The 16,572-nt window shown below is 39.4% G+C and overlaps 1 protein-coding gene across 1 annotated transcript; it reads right to left on the reverse strand.

Moving 5' to 3' along the window:
• Positions 1-751: 751 nt before the first annotated feature.
• On the reverse strand, positions 752-16,217 carry prtfdc1a (phosphoribosyl transferase domain containing 1a). Its single transcript, XM_030756544.1, has 10 exons — positions 16,085-16,217; positions 15,830-15,918; positions 14,632-14,738; positions 13,401-13,584; positions 11,403-11,468; positions 7,574-7,591; positions 5,030-5,112; positions 4,602-4,648; positions 3,432-3,508; positions 752-1,007 (listed from the first exon to the last, which is right to left on the reverse strand). The coding sequence occupies exons 2-10, from the start codon at positions 15,860-15,862 to the stop codon at positions 960-962; spliced, it is 663 nt and encodes a 220-aa protein (XP_030612404.1). The 5' UTR covers positions 15,863-15,918; positions 16,085-16,217; the 3' UTR covers positions 752-959.
• Positions 16,218-16,572: the final 355 nt, after the last annotated feature.

A 16,572-nucleotide genomic window follows, 5' to 3' on the forward strand; every position in this document is an offset into this window, starting at 1 on the left:
TCTTTAGTTTTGAACTTTTGCTTTCAATTCAGGTTAGTTTCTGTTATTTCCAGAGTGGGTTTGCTCATTTTAGTTTTTGTTTTCTTATTATTACATGGAGGATATTTGTCGGGGAAAGATTTAACCACGTATGGTTTGATAAATAATTGTTCAATGATATAGAAAACATCTCGAACTACCTTTTCTTTTAGCTAAAGAATTTGAATTTTAAACATCACTCAATTACAATTTTGTAGTTTCAAGCACCCACAGCCACATAAAGTCACATGGACTACCACTGGCCAGTAAATGATTTCTTTCATAACTCAGGCTTGTGTATTCTGGTCTTATGCTGAAAGATATTGCAACTTTCAGCAAGTGAAAGTAAAAACAGCCTTCTGCTGTCAAACTCTCCACATACATCATCCTGCATGGAGAAGGTCAAATGTCCAAAGGAAGTAACCCCCCCCCCCCCCCCCCCCCCCCCCCCCCCCCCCACACACACACACACACACACACACAAATACAGAAAACAAACACAAAAAAAAGAAAACTGAGAGAAGCAAGTAGAAATAGACAGTGCAGTGTGGAGATGCTGTACCCACTGTGTACTGTGGGTGTCATCCGGGCACGAGGATGCCAATGTCCATAAGCTTTCGCCATCTGTCACCAACACCCTGTCCTGGTGGGCGGCTTGTCTTTCTTTTATTTGCCACTTTCTTTGTTCCCGTATACATTTCAGCAACTTACAAAGAGAGGATGAGGCAATAAGTGAATTAAACACCTTTTTATTCATGTAACACCGTTTCACAGTGTCTTTCCAGAAGTTCAGTTCACCTTAACTGTAATGAAGACCAACATTATTTATCAGACACAGATTTAAGCTCATTAAACAGTCACGCAAAAACTTGTTGTTACAGCAACGGGAGAGAAATGAGTGTTGCTGTAAAACTGTGTATAACTAATGGCTTTATGTCTTCTCATATCTTGTACTTCATCTTTCCTGTTCTGCTGATGACACAGATATGCTGAAAGGAGAAGAGGTGAGAGAAAGAAAAAAAATTAGCTTCAATGGTAAACTGATGCTTTCATGCAGTCTTTTGCAATCTTGTCTAAAAACTTTAAATTCCATTTGCAGTATGAAACTGTAGAACCTGCAAATTTGAAAAGAGGAGAAAGTAATCTCCAAAGATATGACACATTCATTAATCTAGCTTTCAGTGTCCTGGGGATACAACTCATACTTCTTCTGTGGGATGAGGACAGATAAGAGGGCAAGCTTTAACTCTGTCTGATAATGAGATCCTAACCTCTACATTCCACAGGTCACACGACTTCAAACTTTCATAACGAATACCACCCCCCTCAAACACGCACAAGAGCCACACACACAACCATATGGTACAAACAGTGCGTGCTGCACATACTGTACAGGGCTGTAGGAGTCAAGCTTAGTGTTTCACATGGGTAAGAGGTCAATCTGAGGCCATGTTTTACAGATATAAAAATGGCCAGGTTCATTTAGATTTGAAGTTACTGCTTTCAGACAGGCTCGAAATAAAGTGAATGCAGCAAAGAAGAAAGAGAGGAGACCTATAGAGGGACAACTGTGATATCAACCACAGGTGACACAGCCTAAAGAAAATGACTGGTTAAAACTGGTAATCTGTATGTTTTCTTAACACTGTAAAAGTGAGCAGACCATAATAAAGAAAAATATCATGCATATGCTTGCATATGAATATAAAAAAAAATGGAAAATAAAAATTAGTCATAAATTTTGGGTCATGTGCTAAGCTTTAGCAGACAAAAAAAGAGTGCTGAAAAGCATAAGAGGAACTAACCTTCTTTACATAAAACTAAAACAAATATGAAATGTCATCATGTACATCATTATTTGAGGTCTGAACAGTGCTTTTTTTTTAACATAAGTAACTATGTTATGCCCTGTTCTTAATGGTGTAATAGCATTTGGAGATGATAGTGTCTAGGGATTTGAAAGAAGGAGATGGGGGCTTATTGGGAATAAGTAGTTTATCATGGGTAGTACAGACACATTAAGGGTTGCCTTCTACTGTTTTGAAGAGTGGGTTGCAGTTTGGTGATGCCTAAATATGTGATTTTAACAATGTGTAAAAGAATAGATGATACTTGGACTGTGTCATTACTGAACAAATTTGGACCAGATGATAGTCTACTCAGAAATTTTAAATAAAGTCTCTATAAAGTGTACTGTTTCAGATAGTGAGTAGGAAGAATTTTGGAGGAATAGCGGTATATCATCTGCACAAAGGCTCATCTACTGCTGTGTATTTTTCCTTGAATTTGAGGAATAGCTGCAGCAAGTTTAATGACGATGGCAAATAAAAGAGGACAGAGAAGCCATCCTTGCCTAGTACCACTGTGTGAAGCATAGCACTGTGATATTAGACATTAGATATTGGTAATAACTGTTGCCATTGGTGCTGTGTACAAAACCCTTAACAAACAACAGTAATGCACTAACTACCAATATTCTTCTTCTTCCCCTTGCAAACAATGGATTGGACCCCCTTTCACCATCAGAACTTCCTTAATTCTTTGTGGCACAGATTCAACAGTTTGCTGGAAACATTCCTCAGAGATTTTGGTCCATATCAACATGACTGCATCAAACATTTGCTGCAGATTTATCAGCTGCACATGATGAGAATGTCCTGTTCCACTACATGCCAATGTTGCTCTATTGGACTGAGATTTGGTGACTGTGGATGCCATTTGAGTACAGTGAACACACTGTGATGTTCAAGAAACCATTCTGAGCTGATCTGAGGTTTGTAATATAGTGGGGGGGGGGGGGGGGGGGGGGGGGGGTATCTTCAGTTGATCGTGGTGTAGTGACGATAGACAGGAAAGTGGGGAGACAGAAAGAGAGAAGGGAAGCAGTTCGTCGCAGTACATCAGATCAGGTGGTTATGGTGCCAGAAATTCCATCTGTATGTTGCTCAGGCCCTCAAACAACCCAGTGAACCTGCAGTTTACAGTTTATTGGAAATTGGAAGACATATGAAAGTGATTACAATACTAATGCAGTTTCCAATTCAATCTCAGAGAAAGCTTCATCAGGTCTAAATGCTGAAAAAATAGATACCATACTTAAAAGTGCATTTTTATCTTACATGTAAAAAAATCTGTTAGCAATATCATTCAGTGACTACTGTCCTGAATGAGACAGTTTAGTGCACACACCTCCTTGTGAACACAGACAGAAACTGCCTGCTCTGAGCTACTTTGCCTACATGTAAAATCTCCTCAAGGGAGGATACCTGTTGGTTAAGTTTAGGTTTCAGGGAGAAGAAAGCATCTCTTTGATTTACTATGTTTACTCTCCCCTCCCGTCTCTTTCATCCCTTTCTCTCGGCTCTTTAAAAGGTCGTGGGCTATGCTGGAGTGTCTGCAAACTCAGGACTTACATTCAGGTCACGGAAGTATTCATTGTAGTCCAGGGCATAGCCAACAACAAACCGGTTGGGAATTTCAAAACCAACGTCTGATAATGCAAACACAGACATGAATGTTAAAGAGTATTCTGATTTGCGTAACTTTAAACAAAGATTTCATGTTTTCTTAGTCTTCTGAATAAACCAGGATCTAGTAGCTGTGATATTGCACATAAGTGCTAGAAATACACATTTTAAGGCCTTTACTTGAGCTAATTATGAACTGCAACAAGTAAATCTCAGCTATTGTGGATGACTGATAGGTGCTAATGAAACAATCTCACCTGAAACCACACATCTGATTAAGTGAGCAAGAAAACCAAGTGACACGTGTTAGAATGAAAATCTAACACCCAGAGCTTAAATTCCAGAAAAGAACACCATGGTGAAAAGAGAAAACTTCAAAGGTATGTGACTTTGACTTTTTCTTTTTTTTTTTTTTACCAAGTGGCCACCTCTGCAGCTGAAAAGTTAAGCTAACAATGATGTGAGAAAATCTGCAGTACGTTATTAAGGTTTGCATGAAAATGAATGTGTTGCATTAGATTTTTTGCTAGACCTAGAGTTACTGAACTGGACCACATGGGGTATACTTAGTTTTTCACCTACTATTTTAGGATTTTGGCTTATTTTTTGTATAATAAATAATGATGTGGGGTAATGTGTTGTTGTTCACATGTGGATGTATTTAAATAATTTTAGAACCTGAAGACCAGATGACTTATTATTTCCTGATATGTAGAACCTTAGAATTAAAAGAGAATCTACTTTCTTTTCACAAAGACTGTAGCCAGTGGATAATATTTATAACCTAATGCTATATTTGTAAACTGGGCAAAAACTGACACCCTGAACTCCAGGAGGTCACTCAGAAGTAGTCCTTCTTGTCTCAATTTATGCATCTTCCCCTATTATCAACACAATGAATGAGGTAAGGCACCTTGCAGAGTATATACACTTCTATTTTGAGATTAACTGTGGGAGGTCTATCAGGTCAGAACACATCCCTGATAATGAGCAAAGTGCTACTTGCTCAGAATTGCTCAGAAACCACTAAACTTCAAAAAACGTGGAAAAAAAGATACATGAAACAAACTGGCACAGTGTGGGTATGACGAAGATTAAAACCAAAGGGATAGTTACAGTCTGTCAGACTTTCAGCCATGTTAGGGACCCTCTTCACCAGCAGCCTGAAACACATAAAATGATGAAGCTAATTACCGTCAAATGTAAAATTATGTTTAAAGCATCAAAAATGTGACTTTTTTTCAGTTTAATTTAAAGAAGTTTATTGGCACAAAAAAACATGGTGGCAAGACACAGACTTGAATTTTTTTTTTTTTTTTTAATTTACATTTCTGGAGTGTTTTCACAATCCAGAGGAAATAAACTTTCAACATGAACCATGTGTGAGAGATGTTTATCATGTTTCTGTAATCTTGGGAATGCATAGGAACAGCCCACGGACAGAAGATAGCAGTGACTGTGGACAAGTGATATCTTCTCGTGCTCGTCACACACTTGGCATTTCCTTTACAGGGGAAAATACAGACAACTAAAAAACTGCTCACCCCGCAACCTTGACCATCTTGGGTTCAAAGGTCTCTACATGCTTCAGAAGGGCCTTCATGGTCTTTCCTGTGTCAACTATGGCCTGAGGAAAGGGAAGAGCAAAGGAAGAGAAGGAGAGATGAGGAGGAAAGCACATAGGATATTTGAGAGCAGACAAAAGAGCAAGATACAGTGCTGTGCAAAAGTCTTGAGACACAACTCATTTCTTTATATTTTGCTTCCAAGGAGCCAGATTTTCTTGTATTTTAAAGTGGTTTGGAGCAGTAGTTCTTAAAGCTTTCTGAAGGTCTTCTTGGGAAATTGTTTGCTTTTTCATGCATCCAGTCCTTGTAGTCAACCATCAGAAGAATGCTGAGACAACTTAGAAACAAAAAACAATCTTAAACTGTAACTTTAGGCACTTTTTAATGAACAGCGTGTCACAAAAAGATTTTTCTTTGCTTGAATTTATGAAAAATGGCAAAGATAACACAGTTTGGCAGGCATAAAATAGTACTTTGGACCAGGAAGGTGTTTCACAAAGAGCTATTGGCAAAAAAAACCCTGGTGTATCTTAACATGGTGTGCAGTGTGTCCTTATAAAATCTGAGGAAACTAGACAAGTGGACAAAAGAAGAAGTGGCAGGCCTAAAAACTATCTACAGCAGATGAACACTATCTGAAAGTCATAGCCTTAAGAAGAAGGAAAAAATCCAGCAAAGACCTTACATGAGATCTGAGAGATGCATCTGGTCCTTCAGTTGATCCACCCACTGTTTGCCAAATCCCCATCAGAAATGGTCTTAGTGGAAGGGTGACTATCAAGAAGCCATTCTTAACCCCACCTCTAAGTGAGAGGCCAGCCACCCTTTGGAGAAAGGTCATTTCCTCTGCTTGTCATTCTTTCAGTCACTACCCAAAGTTCGTGATCATAGGTGATGGTAGGGATGTAGATTGACTGGTAAATCGATAGCTTTGCTTTTATGCTCAGCTCTCTCTTCACTACAACGGACCTGTACACAGTCCGTATCAGGTCTGTATCACTATGGCTGCAGTGATACAGACCTGTACAGAGTCCGTATCACTGCAGCCATAGTCCCAATCCATCTGTCAATCTCCCACTCCCCACTCCCCTCTTCCCTTGAACTTGACCCAAAGACACTTAAACTCTTTCATTAGGGGCAGCAACTTGTCCCTGTCCTGGAGTGGGCACTCAACCCTTTACCAGCAGCTTGATGGCTCCCTCTACCACCAGTGGGAGAGGAAGCCGGACAAACCTGGCACACCTAAATGTACAGTGAGGGTGCGCTGGGAATCCTTGGCAGAGGTCACAGTCCACGAGATCTTCAACTCCCACCTCCGGTAGAACTCCACAGAATGATGAATCCAAATTAGAAATTTTTGGTTTAAATTGTTGCATGTTTGGAGGAGGTCAGGAGAGAGGCATGAGATCATCTGTCTTGTCTACAGTCAGCTGTAAAACACAACAGATCTGTCATGATTTGGGGCTGCATTTCAGCCAGTAGTGGACATCTTGTCAAAATTAACAGAATTGCAAACCCAGAAAAGTAGCATCAGATTTTGATCCACAAATCAATAACATCTGGAAAGCATCTTATTGTCAACTGTTTCATTTTTCATTATGACAATGATACCAAACACACTGCCAGTGCAATAGAAGCATACTTGATAGAAAAACACACAGTGGAACACTATCAGTCATTGATTGGCCTTCCCAGAGCCCGGACCTCAATATTGAAGCAGCCTGGAATCACTTTGATGGAGAACAGAACAAAAAAACAGCCAACACCCGAAGAAGAGCTTTGAATGGCCTTCAAGAAGCCTGGAGAACTATTCCTGAAGAGTATTTAAAGAAATTACAAGAAAGCTTGCTTGAGAGAGTTCAGGTTGTATTGACACCAAATATTGACATTTATTAGAATTGTACAAACTCTGTTCTTGCCTTATATACTGTATTTCCATTTATGTTTACGTTTTTCAATAAATATCTACACCTATTTCCCATTTTCCTAGAAAAAAATGCAAAGAAATGAGGGGCAGCACAAGACTTCTGCACAAATACTGATAATGTTAAATAGGTTAATGTATTGATGAGTGATTAATGAGTGGTATCTGAGAGAAAATATCCAGTTTTATAACAGGCAATACTTCAAGTTTTCAGTTGCATGCCTTTGAGAGGTTAAACATGGTATAACTGACTAAGATTACATTGAACTTGAGTTGAACTTGAGCAGCTGTACCGAACTATCTGTTAACTTTTTCTTTTTCATCTGAAGCTATTAGAGCAGCCTTTTTATCATGCACTGCCCTTGTAACTATGTGCTTATGTGTTTCTGACTTGAGTCCAGAATCCTTTACAACTGTAACATGAACTCGAAGAGGAAAATAATTAGTTCTTTTTGTCTGTGTGTGGACCTAAACCACAACAAGGATACTGGCTTTTCAAAAGGAAAGTAAACGGTATCTCAAAGGTGGCAAAAATGGTGCTAATTTGAAAGGGTTCATTTGACATAAATAAAAAAAATGTATAAACACACACTCACCTCAACAATGAGCACACTCTTGGTATCGTGAAAAAAAAAGAACAGAAAAAGATTAGAGAACCTTTGAATTTTAATACTGTTCAGGGAAAAATAAAGGCAGTGTTGTGTCCTTGAAATTCTTAGAGATGGTATCTATAGCAGCAATGTTGGCAGTATCTTCAGCGTCTTAACAAAAACACAGACGACTCATTCTCTTCTCCACAGTAATGAACATCTGTGTCTACAGTGAGCAAAAGTCACCTCAGAGCAGCACACTTTCCTTGCTGCAAGCTTTTAAATGAATTCTGGTTCCCTTGGCTGGGTATATGGGACTCTTTGTGAGAGCAGTGGAGTATCTATGGTTTTGGGGAGAGTGATCGGAGAGAATGCAGGCACCCGGCCAGTGTTCCCGGTCTACACCTGAACACTCTTACATAACGCAAGTAAAGAACACAAAAACTCAAGAATAACTAACCTGTCTTACTGCCTGCTGCAAACTATGGAGCCAGTTGGACAACAAATGTGTACTGGCAATTATTTCACTGTGTATGGCATCATTGTTTGGGATTTTATAGTTCTCCTAGCATCTCTAAATGAGGTGTTTTGACTTGTTTCTGTAATTAAATCAATCAGTCTTGACTTTGGTGATTCCATCTAATGTTTACCTCGTTAAAACTGGGGGAGGTAGTAATTTGGAGAGGCAAAAAACCTGCTAATTTACATTTTTGCTTTTACTGGAAATTTACAGTGGAGAGAGAGAGAAAAGAGAGCATTCAGTAACTGTCCAGGCTAGTTGAGACAAACAAGATTTTAGGCTATCCACCTTTTAGCATTTTGTAATTCAAGTGATCTGAGAAGAAACTAGTTGTCTGTACCTCCTCAGGGCTCTGCTTTCAGGTTTTAGAAACTCTAACCTGTGAGGCAAGACTTTGGTGGGGTGGCTAAATGGTTTAAATAGATGAGCTTCGTGCATTCAAATGGGGTTCTCTTCCTGTGGCTTGACTCCTTTTAGCAAATAGTCACATTGCCACCCTTGTCTGGTGGGAGAGGCTTTTTGAAAGAGACCTGAAGGAGGAGGACTATATTTTCCCAATTTGTACCAACTGCAACTTTACCTTTCTTATTTTGTCCTGTAAATACACTCCCTGGTCAAAAAAAAAAAAAAGGTCACACACTAATATTTCGTTGGACTGCATTTAGCTTTGATTACACGATGCATTCGCTGTTGTTTCAATAAGCTTCTGCAATGTCACAAGATTTATTTCCACCCAGTGTTGCATTAATTTTTTACCAAGATCTTGCAGTGATGATGGCAGATTCTGACCACTGCGCAAAGCCTTCTCCAACACATCCCAAAGATTCTCAGTGGGGTTGAGGTCTGGACTCTGTGGTGGACAACGTGTGAAAATGATGTCTCATGCTCCCAGAACCACTCTTTCACAATTTGAGCTCGATGAATCCTGGCATTGTCATCTTGGAATATTACCGTGCCATCAGGGAAGAAAAAATCCATTGATGGAATAACCTGGTCATTCAGTATATTCAGGTAGTCAGCTGACCTCATTCTTTGAGCACATAATGTTGCTGAACCCAGACCTGACCAACTGCAGCAACCCCAGATCATAGCACTGCCCCCACAGGCTTGTACAGTAGGCACTCGGCACGATGGATGTATCACTTCACCTGCCTCTCTTCTTACCCTGATGTGCCCATCACTCTGGAACAGGGTAAATCTGGACTCATCAGACCACATGACCTTCTTCCACTGCTCCAAAGTCCAATCTTTATGCTCCCTTGCAAATTAGCCTTTTTTTCCGATTAGCCTCACTGATTAATGGCTACAAAGCTGATCAGTCCCAATCCCTTGAGTTCCCTTCGCATTGTGCATGTGGAAATGCTCTTAATTTCACTATTAAACATGTGCTACTGTTTAATAGTTTAATACTGTTGTTTTTCTTTGATTTGATTTCACCAAACGTTTAAGTGATCGCCGATCACGATCATTCAGGATTTTTTCCAGCCACATTTCTTCCTCAAAGATGATGGGTCCCCACTATCCTTCCAGTTTTTAATAATGCGTTGGACAGTTCTTAACCCAATTTTAGTAGTTTCTGAAATCTCCTTAGATGTTTTCTCTGCTTGATGCATGCCAATGATTTGACCCTTCTCAAACAGACTGACATCTTTTCCACGACCATGCGAGGTGTCTTTCGACATGGTTGTTTAAGAAATGAGAAGCAACTCATTGCACCAGTTGGGGTTAAATAACTTGTTGCCAGCAGAAAGATAATCACCCGTGCAGTAATTATCCAATAAGAGGTTCATACCTATTTGCTTAGTTAAATCCAGTTGGCGACTTTTTTTTTTTTGGCCAGGCAGTGTATGATAACTTTTTAATTACCTCTTGATGGAATAAATATTAGTTCATCAATGAAATACTGACCTGGTGGTAACGCTAGAGAAAAACCTAAATTTAAATTGGTTATGAGTGATTCTTATGCACCAAACTGCACAAATTCTCCCTATGATGTCAATCAAGGAGGATATCATTAATATGGCCATCTCAGGCACAGTTCTGGCTTTGAGCACATCAACCCTTGCAGTCTACCTGTTTGCACGTGGCAGTCAGTCAGAAGAAAGTTGCCTTAAAGGGATGGGAAAGGGGGACAAAATGTGTTGTTTCAGGCAGAGGCACAGTATAAGATAAATAATGATTATTTTGAACTGTGAATCCAGCAAAGCTACTCTAGTAATGACCCACAATAAAAATATAGAGCTGGACAACCCAAATTATAGCATTTCACCAGGTCTTACTTAAGCAACAGATCATAGTATGACCTAGGAATAAGATGTGTGGATGTTACAAGTTGACAGCAGCACAGGGTGAGAGGGAATTTAATGAGGAACTTTCAAAAGCGGTGACGAATGCTGTTGGTTGACATGCGAGTTATGGAAACCAAAGAACCTGTTCATGTCACCTCACTTATCAACACAACGTTTACATTACTGAGCTGACATTATGCTGGTATCACAAAAACCCCATACTCAACTTGGAGCTGTGCCTCAGAAACATTTCTCTAAGGAAATGATGATGACTGATAATTAGTTTTTTTGATAATGTATGAGACTTGTGGGAGGCTTGTGTGTAACATTTCCATCCAGATGAAGAATTATGACAAGAGCACTGTTTTTTTTAATGATTTACGCTTTCTATATAAGGTGCCTGTCAGATTATCTGTTTTTATTCCCTCTGACCTTCTTACCTGCAGTGAAAATACATGTTAGATAAAGTATATTTTGACAGCTTACGTCAAAGAATTCAACATCAGTCTTTTTTTTAAGCAAATGCATTCTGGCACATCTGCACATCAATTCAGCTGACTTGGTAACATTTCTTCTGCCTATGTCAGAGAATAATGCTGTGACTGGGGGGCAATTCCTCATGATGCCATAGACTGTGTCCTTACAGGTTCCTCGGTCCCTGCCAGAGCTCAAGCAGGGAGAGACAGTCAATGAATTTGCCTTCATTTGCCTAAAATCTCAGATTCACAGCCAGCCTGGAGAACGATTAGAGGATGACGTGGTGAGCAAGCCTCCAGAGTTGGAGTATAAGGGTGTAGTCTGGTCTAAGGGTAAGTTTAAAAAATGTAACTGTGTGTCCTTGTTCACTTGGGGAAAATTTCCACCTCCAGACAGATTAGCTGACAGCTCCCTCTTGAGGCTAAGGTAGTTTCTTTATAAAAAGCATAGAACAGAATGCCTTTATTGTCATTATACAGAATGTACAATGAGATTGGAGAAATAAAAATATTACCCTGACACGGAGTTCTGATTAATTACAATCACACACCTTTCCACGTAGAAAAGACAGATCTCGGCATCCTATAATGTGCAGGTCCTCAGTCGATTGGTCATTCTGGAGAAGAAAAAAAAAGCTGATTCATATTTTGCAATGCAAAATTTTGCCCTTTTTTTTTTTTTTTACTCAAAAAACTCAGTTACAATAGATGGTTTTTAACAGTAATTTCCAGCCAGGGATACATGCTGCACTACAATTAATTGCAGTGGTTTTCAAGCCAAAATTCTAAGGCACATCTCTAAATATTCAATCAGATATTTCAAATACAGTAATTTGCTTAAACTATGAATATAAAGCTGTAAATATTTTTTTTCTAAATAGACTAGCAGTTAAAATGCTAGCTAATAGTATGAATTAGTAGCTAAAATTGATACAGTACAAACAAAATAAGGACTGCTTCATGCTGGCCACTAAGCTTAATGAAATGTATAGCTATTAAACAAAGTAGCTGTAAAAAGTAAAGGAAGAATTGATAAAAAAAAAAAGAAGGCCAATCATTATGGATGGTTTAATAAGTAAGCTAATAAAAAATTTCAATTGTAAACTAGGTTTAGTTGAACTCATTTAAACACAGAAGGTGTTGGAGGGGTTTTTAGTTCATCAGATGGCAGTGTGGGAATTTCAGATGAAGAAGTTGGGAAACAATGATCTATTATGCATTTGGTCAAACACAAGCACAACACTGAAAAAAGAACTTTGTGGTACATAACACAACTGCACAGGGGAAGTAGGGATAGGGAGTAATATTTCACAAAGTCTCTGAGATAAAATATCCTTAACATAAACAAAGATGTGAACTCTGAGGAAGCACGGCACTTAAAGCTTTGAAGAATGAAGGCTTTGAAGTTAGACTTGGGATGCTATAGATGCATCACTTGGATAAGAGCAGCAGTGGCATGGACAAAATTCCAGCCTGGGGGCAGATCACATGTCTCCATCATGAGCGGCAAGATTGACTTAATGCATGGTCACTCAAACACAGTCACAGCAAAGAAACCACTACTTCACACCATGTTGCTGACATCAAAATACAATAAACAGGAATCAGAAAAACTTTAGTGTAAGAATATTTATGATGTTTTCAAGCATATGCTTTTGTATGGACTCCTAACTTTTGTTTTTTATATTTAGATGTGACTGTTGCCAGTTTTGTACTTTTTGTCTTCATCTTCTGTTCTGGTGAATGCAACAGCAAGCTGCTGCATTCAACTGCCCTCACAGGGTTAAATAAAGCTATAATAAACTGAACTTAATTTGGTATTTAAATAACTCGTGCAGCCCTGTAACTGCCAATATTCTGGTAAACTTGCCCTACTGGGGAAGAAAAACGCTCTTGTCTTGGCATTGTGGAATATCGCCTAACTCAGGCTGTCCTCGTAGCTGCTTTAACCTCCCTGAAAGCCGGTGAATCCTCCCTTGTGCTCAAAAGGGAGTGAAGAAATGTGACCACATGCAGCTAAAAACAAATCAGATCCTTTTAGATGTGCTGCTTGCAACAAATCAAACAAGTGACTTAGCTGACAGTTGATATAATTGCTACCACTGCTACAGTTCATCCATTCCAGGTGTTAGACTCCATCATGACATGAGCTGTTTTTCTTGGCAGCAACAGCTGCACCAATTAGCGGTTTGCTATTTTCATGACCTAAACTGTGCAGTCACTCCACATTGAATCGTCCTTGAGGTGCCCTGTGTGATTGTTTTGCACTAAACATGAACAACAGTGACATCTGGTGGCTCAGGCCAAAGTCTCAAAGTTACATAAGAGGATGGTAAAGATGGGATAGTGAGTCTGTGCAGAGAAGAAGGGCTATAGCAAAAATGAGTTTGATCATCATCATGTAATATTTACTTAAAGAAAAAAGCACAGGAAGATGTGCCTCACAAAGTTCCTGACATGAGTGCAGCATGGATGCTGCACTCATGTCACATGTTGTGAATTTGTGAAACTTGCTTTTTTTTTTTTTTTTTTTCCCCTGCACTACCCACCAGGTAGCTCTTCAGACGGATGAACTCCACCCGCGTCTCCAGGTACTTGTTGGAATTGCGGCCGAGAATCTTGATGAACTCCACCAGATCGGCGCAGAATTTGTAGCCTCCCTTCAGTACGCACAGCACCATTATGTTGTCATCCTGAAAGTCATCCATGATGTAGTGAGCCAGACGTTCTGTCCTGTAAGAAATCAGAATATTTATAAAACTTATATTACTACTACTACTACTAATATCACTCGTGTTCTTATGAGATTCAGTATACATAGCATGTAAATTTTACATAGAAAAAGTACATAGAAAAGCACATTAACATGTGTCTCATTGCAGATACATATGTTAAACCTTTAAAATGAGGAGGCAGAGGCTTCACCTTTTAGCCTGCTCTCCCTTGGGACCAGTTTGGGTGACCCTGAACCATCTCTTAGTCATGCTGGCATAGATTCTGGCTGCTCAGACTGCCCGTGGTGCACTGAGCAGTTTTTTTACCCCCACTCCCTTTTTTCACTACAAAGTATTTATGCGCTTCTGCTCTTTGTTGAGTTTGTGTTTTATCCTTCATCTTTCCATCCTCTCTGTTTTTTTTTTCCTTTCCCTTCAATCCCCAAATGCTCTTAAGAGATTGCTGCCCCTCTTAGCCTGGTTCTACTGAAGATTACTTCCTGTTTAAAGGGAGTTCTTCCTCCCTACGGTCACTCAGTGCATGCTCACATGGAAACATGTTATTGGGGGGTGATATTGGAGGGTTTTTACCATACATTATAAAAAGCCTTTAAATGGCTATTATTGTGAAGTGCTGCTATATAAGTTAAATTACAACATTTGGCAGGAGATTGTATTTATAATATTTGACTGTAACAAGAGCGTAAGTATAACCAGGTGATATTTTTGCAGCAGAGCCTTATAATCACATACCAACATCAGCAATGCCACTCGCCTTGCTAAGGAGGACATCCCACTTCTTCATATGAGATGCAATGGTCAATTAAAAAAGTATCACAAGCACTCAGCAGCCTTCTCAAAATGCCTTGGGGAACTTATTTGGGCAGTTATTCTGAATGTGTCAAACCTTTTGACTGATACTGTATATTTTGCAATAATCATATGATTAGAAAACAAGAAACACAATTTGTTTCTTTACTAAAATCTAATTTTTACCATCATTTTTCTTTATAGCTGTTTCACAGGAACACACATTAAAAACTGATTGTGTGTGTGTTCTTCTTACCTGTTCATGATTACTCCGTGTGGAATGTAAACACTCTCTATGTCGTCGTGGTAGTGCTCAGGGTAGGTGAACAGGTCCAGACTGTAGCCTGGCCAATCATCTTTTATCTAAGACAGACAAATTACTGTTAGTACAGCCCACAGACAGTATAAAAAGCAGTACTGTCTATGGTATACTTGTTTTTAAAGCCCTTTATGGCCCATCTCCACAACACATCACAAATCTTCTCCTTCTTCTTTCTGATGCTCCATTTAGGGGTTACCCCAGCAGATCATCTGTCTCCATCTCATCTTGTCTCTACCATCCTTTTCTGTCACACCAACTCTCTGCATGTCTTCCTTCACTACATCCATGAATCTTCTCTGTGGTCTTCTTCTTTCCCCCCTGCCTGGCAGCTCCATCTTCAACATCCTTTGTCCAATATATCCTCTATTCCTCCTCTGCACATGTCCAAACCATCTCTGCCTTCCTTCTCTTTCAGCCTGAGTTGTCCCTTTGATGTACTCATTTCTAATCCTGTCCATTTTGGTAACTCCCAAAGAAAATTTTAACACCTTCAGCTCTGCCACCTCCATATGCTCTCTTTATGTTAGCACTACTGTCTCCAAACCATACGTAACAGCAGGTCTCACTACCATCTTGTAAATGTTCCTTTTCACTCTTGCTGCTATGCTTTTCTCACAAATCACCCGATACTTGTCTCCATCCACTCCACTCTCTTCTTCACCTCTCTAGTGTACGGTCCTTTGCTTTGGATGGGTAAACTCATCCACCTTGCATCTACCAGCCCCTCCTCTTGTTCATACATTTATTCTCTTAATTCTACTGACTTTCATTCAAATCAATAAACTGTATTGTACTTCTAGAAGTTCTTCTACTTCTCTTGGGTCATCCGCTCAACAGTTTCTCTCTCCTAGCCTACTCCTTGTCTAAAAAGTACATGTGACCGGGTTTTCTTTGTTATTAGTCTGCTGTCCAACTGAAGATTTGTCCTAAACTTTAAACCTACATTTCCAGGTACCGAAAGGCCTGAAAAGCATAAAAATCCTTCATATGTTCATTCTGAAGGAAAAAATGCAATTAGTTCAGGAAAATAATAGCCCCCAGTAGCCTCCAAACACCAAGGTTTTTAAAAATAAAAAAAAAGAAATTTGTTAAAACTTTAGAATTAGCTGTTTAAACTTGGTGTTAAACATACCACAATTCCTCTTTTCATCCCTGCCTTGTCCATCTGTAGCAGTGCTGACACTGTGGGATAAGTTGTTGGAGAATCCACCTGAAAGTGACCTTTAGTGGAAAAACAGAAATAGCTGACTGCACACGCACTACAGCAACTAATTGATTTTTACCTCCCTCTGAACAAAGGTGGTACAGCATAAAGAAACACTTTTTCAAATGTGAACTAACTTCCTGAGCAACATCTCTTATCTGTTGTTAACAATTCATCACTTACTGTTTTTGTTGCCTTCTTTTCAGCGCCCACTCACAAAGCAAAGAGGGAAAGTAGGAAGGGAAGGCATCCAGACGAGTCCCGGCCAGCCTCATGGGCCGTGCGATCACGCTTGAGTCATTTGTGCAAAAGAAAAGCGTTGTTTTGGTCGTGAGACTTACATGGATAATCAGCTTCATGTGATGCTGTGCTGGCTTGTGGCCGCGTCACAAACGTTTGGTTCAGTTTGTAAGTTAATGTTAATCTGATTTCTGGGGGAATGCATTTTTAAGGAAGAGAAGAAAGACTCATTTGCTATTAAATGCTTTAATTTTGAAAAATAGAAACATTTTCTTCCCGACACTGGCTCACTTCTGGATACATTTATTCATAGGAGGAGAACGAGAGCTGGAGCAGGACTGGAAAATTTACTTAGTTAGTCCTGTGAAGGTCGCCAGTCTATCACAGGACAAACAGACAGACAAAAATTCACACAAATGGCAAATTTAACT

Source organism: Archocentrus centrarchus, chromosome 20, assembly GCF_007364275.1.
Source record: "Archocentrus centrarchus isolate MPI-CPG fArcCen1 chromosome 20, fArcCen1, whole genome shotgun sequence".
NCBI classification, from domain to species: domain Eukaryota; kingdom Metazoa; phylum Chordata; class Actinopteri; order Cichliformes; family Cichlidae; genus Archocentrus; species Archocentrus centrarchus.

What these genes read in the sequence shown, in the direction of transcription:
- prtfdc1a (XM_030756544.1), bottom strand. Translation starts at nt 15,862, where the DNA reads ATGGACAAGGCAGGGATGAAAAGAGGAATTGTG. An exon ending in GGATGAAAAGAGGAATTGTG is followed by an intron (nt 14,739 to 15,829) that starts GTATGTTTAACA and finishes TGTCTGTCTTAG; the next exon opens with ATAAAAGATGATTGGCCAGG. An exon ending in GGCTGAAAGTCTGACAGACT is followed by an intron (nt 3,509 to 4,601) that starts GTAACTATCCCT and finishes TTGCATTATCAG; the next exon opens with ACGTTGGTTTTGAAATTCCC.